At 50.9% G+C, this 15,120-nt stretch overlaps 1 protein-coding gene across 1 annotated transcript; it reads left to right on the top strand.

Annotated features, from left to right (window-relative positions):
* Nucleotides 1–5,402: 5,402 nt before the first annotated feature.
* LOC101951687 (olfactory receptor 4M1-like) lies at nt 5,403–14,889 on the top strand. Its single transcript, XM_065565217.1, has 2 exons — nt 5,403–5,492; nt 13,930–14,889. Exons 1-2 carry the CDS (start codon nt 5,403–5,405, stop codon nt 14,887–14,889), a joined length of 1,050 nt encoding a protein of 349 aa, XP_065421289.1.
* The last annotated feature ends 231 nt before the right edge of the window (nt 14,890–15,120 follow it).

The raw sequence follows: 15,120 nt of genomic DNA, 5'->3' as shown, positions 1-15,120 counted from the left end.
CATGTTAACCCGGAAACCGCAGCCCCTCCTTTTACATTGCAAACCCATTTTAAATGGCCAACCCAATGGGTGCTTGGTATGGGAAATGAGGGTGCTGCTGTTTGAAACCATTCCCACATGTTATGAAGGTTAAAAAAGCCAAAAGACTGTGGCTTACCATGGCTGCCTGCAAGCCGAATTCTTTTGCCTGGCACTGCGTGAGTGATCTCTCACACCAAACCGGCAGGCCCTCAATATAAGAGGAAAAATGGGACCTTGTAACGAAAGCACATGTGCTGTGTAATGTGAACAGCAAAATTTAATGTGAAAGAGTGTACCCATTGTTCTCTAAAATGTGTCTTTTTTAACCACCTCTCCCTTCTCCTCCACCAGCTGCAAATGTTTCTCCTTCACAGAGGCCAGTGAAGATTAGAAGGAGAAAACGGCGAACTCGAGATGATATGTTCTCGAAGCTCCAGATGTCCTCCCATGCTGACAGAGCACAGCAGAATGCATGGAGGCAGTCAATGTCAGAGTGCAAAAAAGCACAATATGAACGAGAGGAGAGGTGGCGGGCTGAATCATGGGCTGAAGAGAGCAAGTGGTGGGCTGAAGAGGATAGGTGGCGTCAGCTTGCTGACAGAAGGCAAGAGTCGATGCTCCAGCTGCTGGAGCATCAAACTGATATGCTCCAGCGTATGGTTGAGTTGCAGAAAAGGCAGCAGGAGCAGTGACTGCCGCTACAGCCCCTGTGTAACCGACAGCTCTCCTCCCCAAGTTCCATAGCCTCCTCACCCAGACGCCCAAGAACGCGATTGAGGGGCCTCCGGCCACCCAGCCACTCTACCCCAGATGATTGCCCAAGCATGAGAAGGCTGGCCTTCAATAAGTGTTAAAGTTTTAAAGTTTTAAACTGCAGTTTGTCCTTTTCCTTCCCTCCTCCCCCACCCCTCCCAGGCTACCTTGGCAGTTATCCCCCTAGTTGTGTGATGAATTAATAAAGAATGCATAAATGTGAGGTAGCAATGACTTTATTGCCTCTGCAAGCGGTGCTCGAAGGGGGGAGGGGAGGGTGGTTAGTTTACAGGGAAGTAGAGTGAACCGGGGCGGGGGGTTCATCAAGGGGAAACAAACAGAGGTTTCACACCGTAGCCTGGCCAGTCACAAAACTAGTTTTCAAAGCTTCTCTGATGTGCACCGCACCCTGCTGTGCTCTTCTAACCGTCCTGGTGTCTGGCTGCGCGTAATCAGCGGCCAGGCGATTTGCCTCAACCTCCCACCCCACCGTAAATGTCTCCCCCTTACTCTCACAGATATTGTGGCGCACACAGCAAGCAGCAATAACAATTGGAATATTGGCTTCGCTGAGGTCTATCTGAGCCAGTAAACTGCGCCAGCGCGCTTTTAAATGTCCAAATGCACATTCTACCACCATTTGGCACTTGCTCAGCCTGTAGTTGAACAGGTCCTGACTACTGTCCAGGCTGCCTGTGTACGGCTTCATGAGCCATGGCATTAAGCGGTAGGCTGGATCCCCAAGGATAACGATAGGCATTTCAACATCCCCAACGGTTATTTTCTGGTCCGGGAAGAAAGTCCCTTCCTCCAGCTTTTGAAACAGACCAGAGTTCCTGAAGATGCGAGCATCATGTACCTTTCCCGGCCATCCCATGTTGATGTTGGTGAAACGTCCCTTGTGATCCACCAGGGCTTGCAGCAGCATTGAAAAGTACCCCTTGTGGTTTATGTACTCGGTGGCTTGGTGCTCCGGTGACAAGATAGGGATAGGAGTTCCGTCTATCACCCCACCACAGTTTGGGAATCCCATTGCAGCAAAGCCATCCACTATGACCTGCACGTTTCCCAGAGTCACTACCCTTGATATCAGCAGGTCTTTGATTGCGTTGGCTACTTGGATCACAGCAGCCCCCACAGTAGATTTGCCCACTCCAAATTGATTCCCGACTGACCAATAGCTGTCTGGTGTTGCAAGCTTCCACAGGGCTATCACTACTCGCTTCTCAACTGTGAGGGCTGCTCTCATCCTGGTATTCTGGCGCTTCAGGGCAGGGGAAAGCAAGTCACAAAGTTCCATGAAAGTGCCCTTACGCATGCGAAAGTTTCGCAGCCACTGGGAATCGTCCCACACCTGCAACATGATGCGGTCCGACCAGTCTGTGCTTGTTTCCCGGGCCCAGAATCGGCGTTCCATGCCATGAACCTCCCCCAGTAACACCATGATTTGCACATTGCTGGGGCCTGTACTTTGTGAGAGGTCTATGTCCATGTCAATTTCCTCATCACTCTCATCGCCGCGCTGCAATCGCTGCAATCGCCTCCTCGCCTGGTTTTGCTTTGGCATGTTCTGGCTCTGCATATACTCCAGGAGAATGCGCGTGGTGTTCATAGTGCTCATAATTGCCGCGGTGATCTGAGCGAGCTCCATGATCCCAGTGCTATGGCATCTGGGCTGAAAAAAGGCTCAAAACTATTGTCTGATGGAGGGAGGGAGGGGCAAGTGACGACATGGCTTACAGGGAATTAAAATCAACAAAGGTGGCTGTGCATCAGGGAGAAACACAAACAACTGTCACACAGAATGGCCCCCCCAAAGATTGAAGTCAAAACCCTGGGTTTAGCAGGCCGTTGATTTCACAGAGGGAGGGGGAAGCAAATGAATACAGAACAAATCTGGTCCATCTATCTTTTACATCTTAGGTTGGCAGCAGACGGTGCAGCATGATTGATAGCCATCGGCATCTTCTGGGTGCTTGGCAGAAGATGCTGTATTACGATTGCTAGCCATCATTGTCAAGACTGTTAAATAGGAGTGCCAGCAGGACTGAGTCTCCAGGAGACAAAACATGTCTGCCCAGGTGCCTCTGACCCAACTCACTGAGGAATACGACGATGATGGATACCAATCATAATACACCACCCACTGCCAAAAGGCAAGAAGCTGCTGCTGTATAGCAATGCAGGCCCACATCTGCCAGAACCCAGATGATATATGGTGACGGTGATACTGCCAGTCATACTGCACCATCTACTACCAAAAGGCAATTAGCTGCTGCTGTGTAGCAATGCAGTACACGTCTGCCGGCACCCAGATAACATATGGTGACGGTGAGCTGAGCTGAGCGGGCTCCATTCTTGCCATAGTATGTTGTCTGCACAGCTAACCCAGGTAAAAAGGTGCGAATCGATTGTCTGCCGTTGCTCTGACGGAGAGGGAGGGGCCTGACGACATGTACCCAGAACCCCCCGCGACACTGTTTTTGCATCATCAGGCATTGGGATCTCAACCCAGAATTCTAATGGGCGGTGGAGACTGTGGGAACTGTGGGAGAGCTACCCACAGTGCAACGCTCCGCCAACTTAATGCACTTAGAGCATTTTATGTGGGGGGACACACAATCAACTGTATAAAACCGATTTCTATAAAACCGGCTTCTATAAATTTGACCTAATTTCATAGTGCAGACATACCCTGAGACCTCCTCCCTCACCAGCTTCCAGAAGCCGGACTCCAGCCTGAGCGGGAACCATCTGCACGGCTAGTTTTGACCCCACAGCCCAAGCCCTGATCAGTTCACCCCGGCTCCAAAGGAAGCCACGCGATACTGGAACCTCATGCAAAAACCAGGGGCGACACTATGCTAGCCAGGGCAAATCAGGTGCCTGGTAAAATCAGGACACGTGGCCGGTTTAGGCAGCACAGAACTTTTAAGTTGGAGTCTTTCTTGGGGTCTCTGAGTTTTTGTGTGCCAGATCCCTTCAGTCACTGTGACAACTGCAGCCTCGGAGTCTAGCCAATGCAGTGACTGGCACTCAAGGTATATCTCCCTCACTTGGTGTCTGTGAAAAAGGGGATGGCCAGGAATCTGGGACTAAAGGCAGCAGGGATGTTCCTCCAGCTGAGCCCCTGAGGTGTCCAGAGATAATCAGGGGGCCCCTGGGTTCAAAGGCCAAATCTCCTCATGGGTTGGTTAAAACCTGCCCTGAAACAGAAGGGTCTGAGCCTGGTGAGAAAGTGAGGTGGGCGCTGTCAAGGAAGGGTACCAGGTCAGAACTCAGAGCAGGGACTAGTGCTTAGAAAACAAAGGGGATGTGAGTGAGGACTCCTGGCTTCTTTCCCAGCTCTCGGAGGGCAGAGGGGCCTAATAATTAGCGCAACGGGGACTGGAAGCCAGTACTCCTGGGTTCTATCCCACAGCTCCAGGATTGGGATCAGGATGGGGAATGGGATCTAAGGGTTGGAGCACCGGAGGCTGGGAGCCAGGACTTCTGGGTTCTAGCCCCAGCTCTGGGAGGGGAGTGGGGTCTAGTGGTTAGCACAGCAGGGGCTGGAAGCCAGGATTCCTGGGTTCTATTTCTAACTCTGGAAGGGTAGTGGGGTTAGTGATTAGGACTCTGGGGTTCTAATCATTACTGCCTTTGAGTCACCTTGTGCAAGTCACTTCTGCTGCTTGCCATGCCTCAGTGTCCCCATCTAGAAAATGGAGCTTATCAGACTCACCCCTTTTGGAGTCAATGGGACCAGATCCCAGCTGGTGGGAACAGGTAGAGCTCTGTTGAGGTCAGTGTGTGGGGCAGATCCAGAGATGGAGAAGCCAGCTGAAGCTGCAGCCAAGCCCCTGCAAGCGGAGTCCATCCCTTGGCTCAAAGTGTTGTTATACACTGAGGTGCTCCTTAACGGTAGGTGCTGTAATGTCTTCTCCTCTCCCCGGCCTGTGCATGTGACAGGGACTCGCACTGCTGGGAAGGAGCATAGGAGCCTCTTGAGGGTGACAGAGTTTGTGCTGGTGGGGCTATCCCAGATCCTCAAAGTCCAGCTAACCCTCTTCTTTCTCTTCCTGCTCTTCTACATCATCATCCTCCCATCCAACTTCTTCATCCTCCTCACCATATGGGGTGCCCCCCCCCGTCACCGGGCTCCCTCATGTATTATTTCCTGGACAACTTGGTCTTCTGCTACTGCTCCATCACCTGCCCAAAGAGCCTGGGCAACTTCTTCTCCCGCTGCAAGACCATCTCCTACCGGGCCTTAGGATGACCAGATGTCCTGATTTTATAGGGACAGTCCCGATATTTGGAGCTTTGTCTTATATACGCACCTGTTACCCCCCACATCCTGTCCTGATTTTTGACATTTGCTGTCTGGTCACCCTACCGGCAGGGCCGGCTCCAGGGGTTTTGCTGCCCAAAGCAGCGGGGGGGGAAGCTGCAATCGCAATCGGCGGCCGTTCCACCGCGCCTGCTTTCTTCTTCGGTGGCACTTCGGCAGAAGGTCCTTCCCTCCAAGAGGGACCGAGGGCCCCGCCGCCGAATTGCCGCCAGACGTGCCGCCCCTTCCCCTTGGCCGCCCAAAGCACCTGCTTCCTGCGCTGGTGCCTGGAGCCTGCCCTGCCTACCGGGCCTGCATGGCCCAGCTCTTCCTTCTCCACTGCCTGGGGGTGGCCACAGCCATGGCTTACGGCTGGTACGTGGATCATCTGCGCTACACCACGTCTGTGAGCAGAGGGCCCTGAGGTCAGGTCCCATTGTTCCAGGCACTGTGCAGTAAGAGGACCCTGGCATGCATCTGTGCCCCAAGGACCTTACAATCCACACAGGCAAGACGGACAAACAGTGGCTGAAAGGAGGAACCCTTGCCCTTGGGAAACTGAGGCCTGAGAGACTGAGGCTGGAATGTTCAGTGGGGCTGCGAGGAGTTCGCTAACACCACTGGAAAGCCCCAGGGCAGGAACCAGGTGGAGACTTGAACCCAGGGGGCCTGAGACCCAGCCCAAGTGCTTGGCCACAGGACCACGCTTCTTCCAGAGTCAGTAGGAGAGTCAAGGTGATACAGGCAACCCTCACTCTTCTCTCTCTCTCCAGCATGTCTGCGGAGCTGGGAAGCCACAGTCTGGACCCTGACAGTCATTGGTTTTATGGCTGTCAAGCGATTTAAAAAATTAATCGCGATTAATCGTGCTGTTAATTACAGAATATCATTTATGTAAATAGTTTTGGATGTTTTCTACATTTTCAAATACACTGATTTCAATTAAAACACAGAATAAAGTGTACAGTGCTCACTTTCTATTTATTTTTTATTACAAACATTTGCACTGTAAAAACGAAATTTCAATGCACCACACTGAAGTCCTGTAGTGCAATTTCTTTATCATGAACGTTGAACTTACAAATGTAGAATTATGTAAAAAAGAATAACTGCACTTAACAATAAAACAATGTACAACTGGAGAGCCTACAAGTCCACTCAGTCCTACTTCTTGTTCAGCCAGTCGCTCAGACAAACAAGCATCCAGTGTTGGGGGAGGACAGGGGAGGGAGGAAGTAAGCAATGACTTGTGCAGGAGGATGGTCTGCGAGGACAGGGGGTGACAATGGGGAGGAACAAGCAATAACTTGTGCAGGAGGAGGGTGAGGAGGTGTCTTGCTGCTGCTTCTGGAAGGGTGGTTTCTGGTACTGGGCTCGCCAGGCTCGTCTCCTTTTACTAAGCCAGGTGGGCCCCCCTCAGCTGAGTGAGGCCTCGTTTGCAAGGGAGGGTAGATTTTATCTCAGGGACTCATCATACTGCAGGGGAGGAGAGGCTGGTGCAGGGAGGCTGAGCTTGCCAGGCCATGTTCTCTATGGGGTACCCCCGGAATGAGCGGCCGGCTAGGGGCAATGGGGCACGACACAGGGGGGTTGGTCCCGGGAGTGAGGGGCCGGCTGGGAACAATAGGGCCCGGGCTGGCTAGGGTGCCAATATATCCCATTTTGGCCAAGACAGGCCCCTTTTTCAGCTCTGTCCCGACCGTCCCTACTTCTTCACCAAACCTGGGCATTTGTCCCGGCTGCAAGGCAGAGCACAGAGAGGCGGCTGCTGCCTGGGCTCACCTGAAGGCAGCACTTCCCCTGCCCGCCAGCAGGGAATTGGAGAAATTTGCTGCTGGAAGGCAGGGCTGGCTTCAGAACTGACCCCTGGGCGGTGCGGGCCTGGGGCAGGGGGAATCGGCCTCAGCTGGGGGAGGCACAGAGCTTGGGGGGGTCAGCCCCTGGACTTGGGATGGGGGTCAGTCCCAGCCTTGGGTGACATGGGGTTTGGGGATGGATGGGATCAGCCCCAGCCTTGGGCAGCACGGGTCTCAGGGGGGAAGGGGCAGCCCAGCCCCAGCTGCAGATGGCACAGGGCTCAGGCAGGGGGGTCAGCCCCAGCTGCGGGTGGCATGGGGCTTGAAGGTGAGGGATCAGCCCCTGAGCTCAGGATGGGGGTCAGACACAGCTGCAGGCAGCAGAGGGCTGGGAGGGGGAGACCCCGCCGTGGGCAGTGCAGAGTTGGCGGGGCTCAACCCCAGATGCGGGCGGCACAGGTGGGGGGGTCAGCCCCAGCCCCGGGAGACATGGGGAGGGCGGATCGGGCAAGCCCTACAAGGGGGGGGGGTCACTCTGGCGAGCCTCTGGCCACCCTGTTTTTACTTTAAAAACACGGGGATGAGAACTACCTTACTTCTGTATCCAAGGGGTAGCTGTGTTAGTCTGTATCCACAAAAACAATGAGGAGTCCTGTGGCACCCTTAAAGACTAACAGATTTATTTGGGCATAAGCTTTTGTGGGTAAAAAACCCACTTCTTCAGATGCATGGAAAAGAATTCCATGCATCTGAAGAAGTGACTTTTTTACCCACGAAAGTTTATGCCTAAATCTCTTACTTCTGTAGCATCGTCTCCTCCCGCCCTGTGGTGGCAGCTTGTGTTACTGTGTCTGACCAAACGGGTGTTTCGGAGCAGCTCAGGCTGCCCTCCCGTCCAGAGGGTCTGCGATTAAAGTGCGTTAAAAAAATTAACATGTTAATTGTGCTGTGCATTAATCGCAGGCGTTAACAGCAATTAATTGACAGCCCTAGTTTTATGTCTTTATTTTTTTCACCTTCTTTCTTTAAAAAATAAATAACAAAAAGCCTGGAAAATTGCACACTGATGTGTACATTAAAGTTGTATGATTGAGCAAATTCAAGACAAGGTTAGGCAAACAGCCTTAACTCTTCCCTTTGTGCCTGCAGGATATTTTGATGTAACCTTTAATCGCATTGCCACATGATATGTACTGCAGAGGCAGATATAGATGTGATACGCATTCTTGTACATTTCATGCTAGCATTTAGGGGCTGTGACTGAGATTAAGGCCCCTGTTGTGCCAGGAGCTGCACAGACCCCAACCAAGATCAGGGCCCCTGTTGTGCTGGGCGTTGCACAGATCCCGACTGAGATCAGGGTGCCCGTTGTGCCGGGCACTGCCCAGACACAGAGCTGGTGGCAGTCCCTCCCCCAAGTCTAAATAGAAACAGCGAAGTCAGGCTCTACGCAACCTTTTCAATGAGCCCCCGGGAGCTCAGAGCTGGGAGCCCAGAGCTCTGGGAATCTCAGTGGCTGTGACCCCACCCCCACTGCCGGCGCTGCAGTGGATAGTGCCACAAGAAGGTCTCCGATGGTACAAAGGTAGGGGGAGCCGAGCAGCAAGAGGGAGACAAGCTGTGACCTTTCTGAGCCCCACCCCCCCTGCTACATTGCTGTCAACACACGGTGAGTGACCAGTCCAAGTGCTTAGCCCAGCAGGTTGCATTATGTGGAATTTAGTGCTTTGGACAGTGGGAGTGAGGGGCACCAGCAGAGCTGGGGGCAGCCCAGGGCTGGGAGAGCAGGGGGCTGCGGGTCGGGAGTGAGGGGCACCGGCAGGGCTGGGGGGCCCAGGGCTGGGGTAGCAGAGGGCTGCGGGTTGGGAGTGAGGGGCACTGGCAGATCTGGGGAGGGAAGCCCAGGGCGGGGCTAACAGGGGGCTGCGGGTCAGGAGTGAAGGGCATCAGCAGAGCTGGGGAGGGAGACCAACGCTGGGCTAGCAGGGTTGTTAGTCCTGGGGTTCCCCCCCCACACACAGATCTCTGCAGCTACCCCTCTATCCTGACACACAGTCCCATTTCTTCCTCCAGGGCAGCAGGGGAGAAACTGGGCTAGATGGACAAGTTGCCTGCTCCATTAGGGACCCGGCTGGGATCCATGGGCCGTTTCGGTGCCGCAGGCAGTGGGACCAAGGATGGGAGGGACCATTGGTCTGAGCTGGCTGGGCAGTGAGGTCGGGCACAGGGCTGCAGATACCAATGGCTCACGGAGGCTGGGGTAGCAGGTTCGCTGGAGTATCCGACTGATCCGGGGTGGTGGGGAAGGCAGGGGACAAGGTCGGATGGGCAGATGGAAAAAGAGACATGTGGGGCTGGAAGGGACCTCGAGAAATTGTCAAGTCCTGCCCCCTGCACTGAGGCAGGGCCAAGCAAACCTAGACCAGCCCTGACAGGCATTTATCGGACACTTTCTTAAAACCCCCCAGTGACGGGGATTCCACAACCTCCCTGGAAACCCATTCCAGAGCTCAGGGTTAGTAATTTTTTCCTAATCTCTAACCAACATCTCCCTGGCTGCAGATTAAGCCTGTTACTTCTTGTCCTGTCCTCAGTGGACATGGAGAACCATTGGTCCCCATCCTCTGTATAACGGCCTTTTACATATTTGAATTCTGTTCACAGGTCCACCCTCAGTCTTCTTTTCTCCAGACTAAACCTGCCCAGTGTTTTTAACCCTTCCTCACAGGTCAGGTTTGCTAAACTTTTTATCCTTTTTATTGCTCTCCTCTGGACTCTCTCCATTTTATCCACCTCTTTCCTAAAGAGCGGCACCCAGAACTGGACCAAGGTGGGGCCTCACCAGTGCCAAGCAGAGCAGGACAATTCCCTCCCGTGTCTTACATCCCACACTCCCATGAATACACCCCAGAATGATATTAGCCTTTATTGCAACTGCAACACATTGATAACTCATATTCAATCTGTGATCCACTCTAACCCCCAGATCCTTTTCCGCAGTGCCACCTCCTAGCCTGTCATTCCCCATTTTGTCACTGAGTAGGATTTGTCCTTCCTAAGTGAAGTATTTTACACTTGTCTTTGTTGAATTTCCGCTTGTTGGTATCAGACCAATTCTCCAAAGAATCTGAGAGCCCTGGTGCTCCCTGGAGGGGGATAGCAGCTGGATGGGTCTGTTCCGGTCTGGGAAGGAAGGGAAGTGGGCAGAAGGATTCATTTTGCAGTAAGAGGATAATGGGTAACATGGGCATGCAGGCATAGAAATGGAAAATATTACGTCTGTGAGGTGGAAGCAAAACTTAACGAGCTCAATGCACTCAAACTGAGGGACCAGATGATCTCCCACCACCACCGCCCTGAATACTGAAAGAACTGACACATGAGATTGCAAGTCGGGTGGCAAGGATTTTAACAAACCTATCCATTCAGGGGTGGCACCATATGACTGGAGAAGAGCTAATGGGCTGTGCTGAGAGCGGAATGATTGGGGTGGAGGGAGGCTACTGGTGGAGTTCCTCAAGGATCGGTCTTGGGACCAGTCTGAGTTAATATTTTCAGTAATGACCTTGGCACAAAAAGCGGGAGTGCGCTGATGAAATTGGCAATGATACAGAGTCGGGAGGCGGTGTCATAGGAGCCACCAATGTTGCATGGCTGTGAGAAAGGCTAATGTAGGATGTACATCTCTACCCCGATATAACGCTGTCCTCGGGAGCCAAAAAATCTTACCGTGTTATAGGTGAAACCGCGTTATATCGAACTTGCTTTGATCCACTGGAGTGCGCAGCCCCGCCCCCCCGGAGCGCTGCTTTACCGCGTTATATCCAAATTCGTGTTATATCGGGGTAGAGGTGTATTAGGAGAGGCATTTCCAGTGGAGGTAGAGAAGTATTAGTGCCATTGGACAAGGCACCGGGGAGCCCTCCTCTGGAATCCTGTGAGCAACTCTGGTCATCCAGGTTTAAGAAAGATGAAGGCAAACTGAGCAGGAGCCAAAGGGGCTCCCAGAACAAGCAAGACCAATCGTCTGAGATGGGACAGGAAGAGGTTGGCTTGCTCAGCTGAGTGCAATGAAGGCTGAGAGGGGATGTGGCAAATCCCAGGGAGAGTGAAGAGCTACTGACACTAAAGGACAACGCTGGCACAGGAACAAGTGGGGATCAACTGGCCATGGACAAAGTCAGGTTGGAAATGAGAGGAAGGTTTCTACCCATCAGAGATAGTCCTGGCTGAGATGGGACCCTGGAGGGGGTGAGCCAGCATCTGAGGTGGCATCGGCCCTTCTCTCTCCCGCTCCCATGCTCAGGGTCAAACCGACCCCAGATTTGGCGTGGCGAAGGCATTTACTCCAGGTCAGATTGGCAGGGACCTTCCTCTGCAGGGCATCTGCTGGGATCAACTGGGCCTATCTCAGCTGGTCAATTTCCCGTCATTGCAGGGACCTCGGATATTGGTGGCGTAGCGATCGTTCGCCATTTGGTCCATTCCCACATGACAGCAAGGGCTTGATGGGCCGGGAGTCCAAGGTCAGAACAGATGTGATGAACCCATGTAATGGGGGTCCGCCTCCACCCCTTGGTTGGTAGAATTTTATCCCAGATCTTACAAGCCACCCAGAACTGCATTCGCTGAAATGTCTTGTGGCATTCTAGTTAGTCCTGCCATGAGTGCAGAGGACTGGGCTAGATGACCTCTCGAGGTCCCTTCCAATCCTACGATTCTGTGATTCTGGTGACATGTCCGAAAAGTGTCAGATGCCAGCTGTGGACAATGGCTCCAGTAGTCTGTAGACCGGAGTGACGGTAAACATCTACGTCACAAATCAAGTCATTCCACTTTTTGCCCAATATACGACTTAGGCATTTTGTGTGGAAAGCCTCCAGCTTTTGCCCAGTTTGTCCTCACTTACAGACAGGTCCCCAACCAGAAGCAAATACTCACCAGCAACCACACAACAAAAGCACCAACCCAGGAACCAAACCCTGCAACAAACCTCGATTCCAACTCTGTCCACGTATCTATTCAAGGGACACCATCATAGGACCTAACCACATCAGCAACACCATCAGGGGCTCTTTCACCTGCACATCTACCAATGTGATATATGGCATCACGTGCCAGCAATGCCCCTCTGCCATGTACATTGGCCAAACCGGACAGTCTCTATGCAAAAGAATAAATGGACACAAATCTTACATCAGGAATCATAACATTCAAAAACCAGTAGGAGAACACTTCAATCTCCCTGGTCACTCAGTAGCAGATCTGAAAGTGGCAATTCTTCAACATCAACAAAATCAAAAACAGACTCCAACGTGAAACTGCAGAACTGGAATTAATTTGCCAACTGGACACCATCAGATTAGGCCTGAATAAAGACTGGGAGTGGTTGGGTCATTACAAAACCTAAACCTAATTTCCCCAATACTAATTTCCCCCTACTGTTACTCACACCTTCTTGTCAACTGTCTGAAATGGACCACTCTCATTACCACTTCAAAAGTTATTTTTCCTCCTTTGGTATCCTGCTGTCAATTGAATTGTCTCATTAGACTGACCTCAGACTTGGTAAGGCAAATCACATCTTTTCCTCTATTTATACCTGCTCCTGTATTTTCCACTCCATTCATCTGATGAAGTGGGTTCTAGCCCATGAAAGCTTATGCCCAAATAAATTTGTTAGTCTCTAAAGTGCCACAAGGACTCCTCATTGTTTAGAATAGATCTGTTAGAAAAAACACCCAGTCTTGATTTAAAACTTGTCAGTGATGGAGAATGCACAATGACCCTTGGTAAACTGCTCCAATGGTTAATTACCCTCATCCTTCAAATTTTACACCTTTGTCCAGCTTCCACTTCCAGCCATTGGATCGTGTCACACCTCTCTCCGCTAGATTGAAAACCCTATGATCAAATATTTGTTCCCCATGTAGGTACCTATAGACTGTGCTCCAGTCGCCCCTTAACCTTCTCTTTGTTAATCGAAATAGATCGAGCTCCTTGAGTCTATCACTCCACGATGGGTTTTCTAACCCTTTAATCATTCTTGTGGCTCTTCTCTGACCCGTCTCCAATTTATCAACCTCCTTCTTGAACTGTGGGCAACAAAACTGGACACAGGATTCCAGCAACGGTCACACCAGTGAAAACCTCTCTACCCCTACTTGAGATTCCTGTTTATGCATCCCAGAATCACATTAGCCCAATTGGGCCACCGTGTTGGGAGCTCATTTTCAGCTCATTATCCACCATGACCCCCAAAATCATTTTCAGCGTTACTGTTTTTTGTGACATCTGCAAACTTTATCAGTGATGATTTTATGTTTTCTTCCCGGTTATTAAATAGACCAAAGCCAAGAAGCAATCCCTGTGGGACCCCCTCGTGCAAACAAGTCTGCTCAGTGATGTCTCCCTGTTCACAGTTACAATTTGAGATCTATCAGTTAGCCAGTTTTAAATCCATTTAATATGTGCTGTGCTAATTTTATTTCTTTCTAGTTTTTTAATCAGAATATCGTGCAGTACCAAGTCAAACGCCTTACAGAAGTCTAAGTGTATTACATCAACATGATTACATTTATCAACCAAACTTGTAATTTCATCAAACAAGATGTTAAGTTAGTTTGACAGGATCTATTATCTATGTTTCCTTGTGTTCTTTGGCTTCCCTTATCGATTTTCTACAATTCCTAATATCTGAATTATATTCATTACTATCAACTTCCACTCTCTTCCATTTGTTGTATCTGTTGAACAATTCCATAGCATCTATTGAATAATTCCAACCATTTCATAATATCTATGGAGTAACTCTGTAGCATCTGTTTGCTAACTCTGTGGGTAACTCTAAAGTCTGAACTGGTGTAACTAAGAATTGAAATTGTCTCCAAGCATTTTACTAATTTCTACAGAGCCTTCTTTCTCTCTACTGCCCTTGGAAACAAAAAAATGATCTTGAACGTTTTTAATAAAAAAAAAAATTCCATTTTTTGACCAGCTGTAATATCGAGTCACCATATCCATTCTCATTCTCCATGTGTGTGCAAGACAGGGATCCACATAGATGGGATAGAGCAGGGGAACTGCACTGGGGCGACAGAGTTCATACTGATGGGACTATCCCAGATGCAGAAGGTCCAGCTTCTCTTCTTTTTCTTCTTCCTGCTCTTCTACATCATCATCCTCCCAGGGAATTTCCTCATTATCTTCACCATCCAGAGTGACCCCTGCCTGAGCTCCCCCATGTATTTTTTCCTGGCTAATCTGGCCTTCCTGGACATCTGCTACTGCTCCGTCACCCCTCCGAAGATGCTGGCCGACTTCTTCTCCCTCTGCAAGACCATCTCCTATGGGGGCTGCATGGCCCAGCTTTTCTTCCTCCACTTCCTGGGGGGCGCCGAGGCCTTCCTGCTCATGGCCATGGCCTATGACCGCTACGTGGGCATCTGTAAACCTCTGCGCTACGCCACACTCATGAACAGAGAGATCTGCTGCACCGTGGTGGGGGCAGCGTGGGCAGGGGGCTTCGTTCATGGCATCATCCTCTTTGGTCTGTCCATCCAGCTGCCCTTCTGCGGCCCCAACATCCTGGACAACTTCTTCTGTGACGTCCATCAGCTGGTGAAGCTGGCCTGCGCTGACACCTACGTGGTGGAGATGATCATGTTCCTCAACAATGGTGTGGTCATCATGATGTGCTTCATCCTCCTCATCATATCCTATGCTGCCCTGCTGCTCCGGCTGCGGACTCACTCCCCCAGGTGGGAGAGCAAAGTGGCCTCCACCTGTGTATCACACATCATCGTGGTCTTCGTGATGTGCGGCCCGGCCATCTACATCTATGCCCTGCCCTTCCGGGCCGCCCCCCTGAAGAAGGTGGTGGCTGTGTTCCACACTGTGGTCTTCCCCCTCACCAACCCCATGATCTACACCCTGAGGAACAAGGAGATCAAAAGCTCCATGAGGAAGTTAATCAACAGGTACATATCCTGGCGGGTGAAAAGTTAAAGCACTATTGCAAAGTGAAGAAATTTGAGTATTTGTACTTTATTTGTGTTTTAATTGTAATGTGTAAGGCCAAGTTTTGGCCTCAGTTATTCCAGAATAACTCTGCAGTACCTATTGATTAAACCTATAGTATCTGTTGAATAACTTTCTAGTATCTATGGAACAATGCTGTAGTTGTATGGATGAACTCAAAGGAATCTATGGAGTAACTCTCTTGTATATATGAAGCAT

This window comes from Chrysemys picta, chromosome 13 (assembly GCF_011386835.1).
Source record: "Chrysemys picta bellii isolate R12L10 chromosome 13, ASM1138683v2, whole genome shotgun sequence".
NCBI classification, from domain to species: domain Eukaryota; kingdom Metazoa; phylum Chordata; order Testudines; family Emydidae; genus Chrysemys; species Chrysemys picta.
Note: the sequence above shows the minus strand (reverse complement) of the source record. Positions and strands in the feature narration are given on the sequence as shown.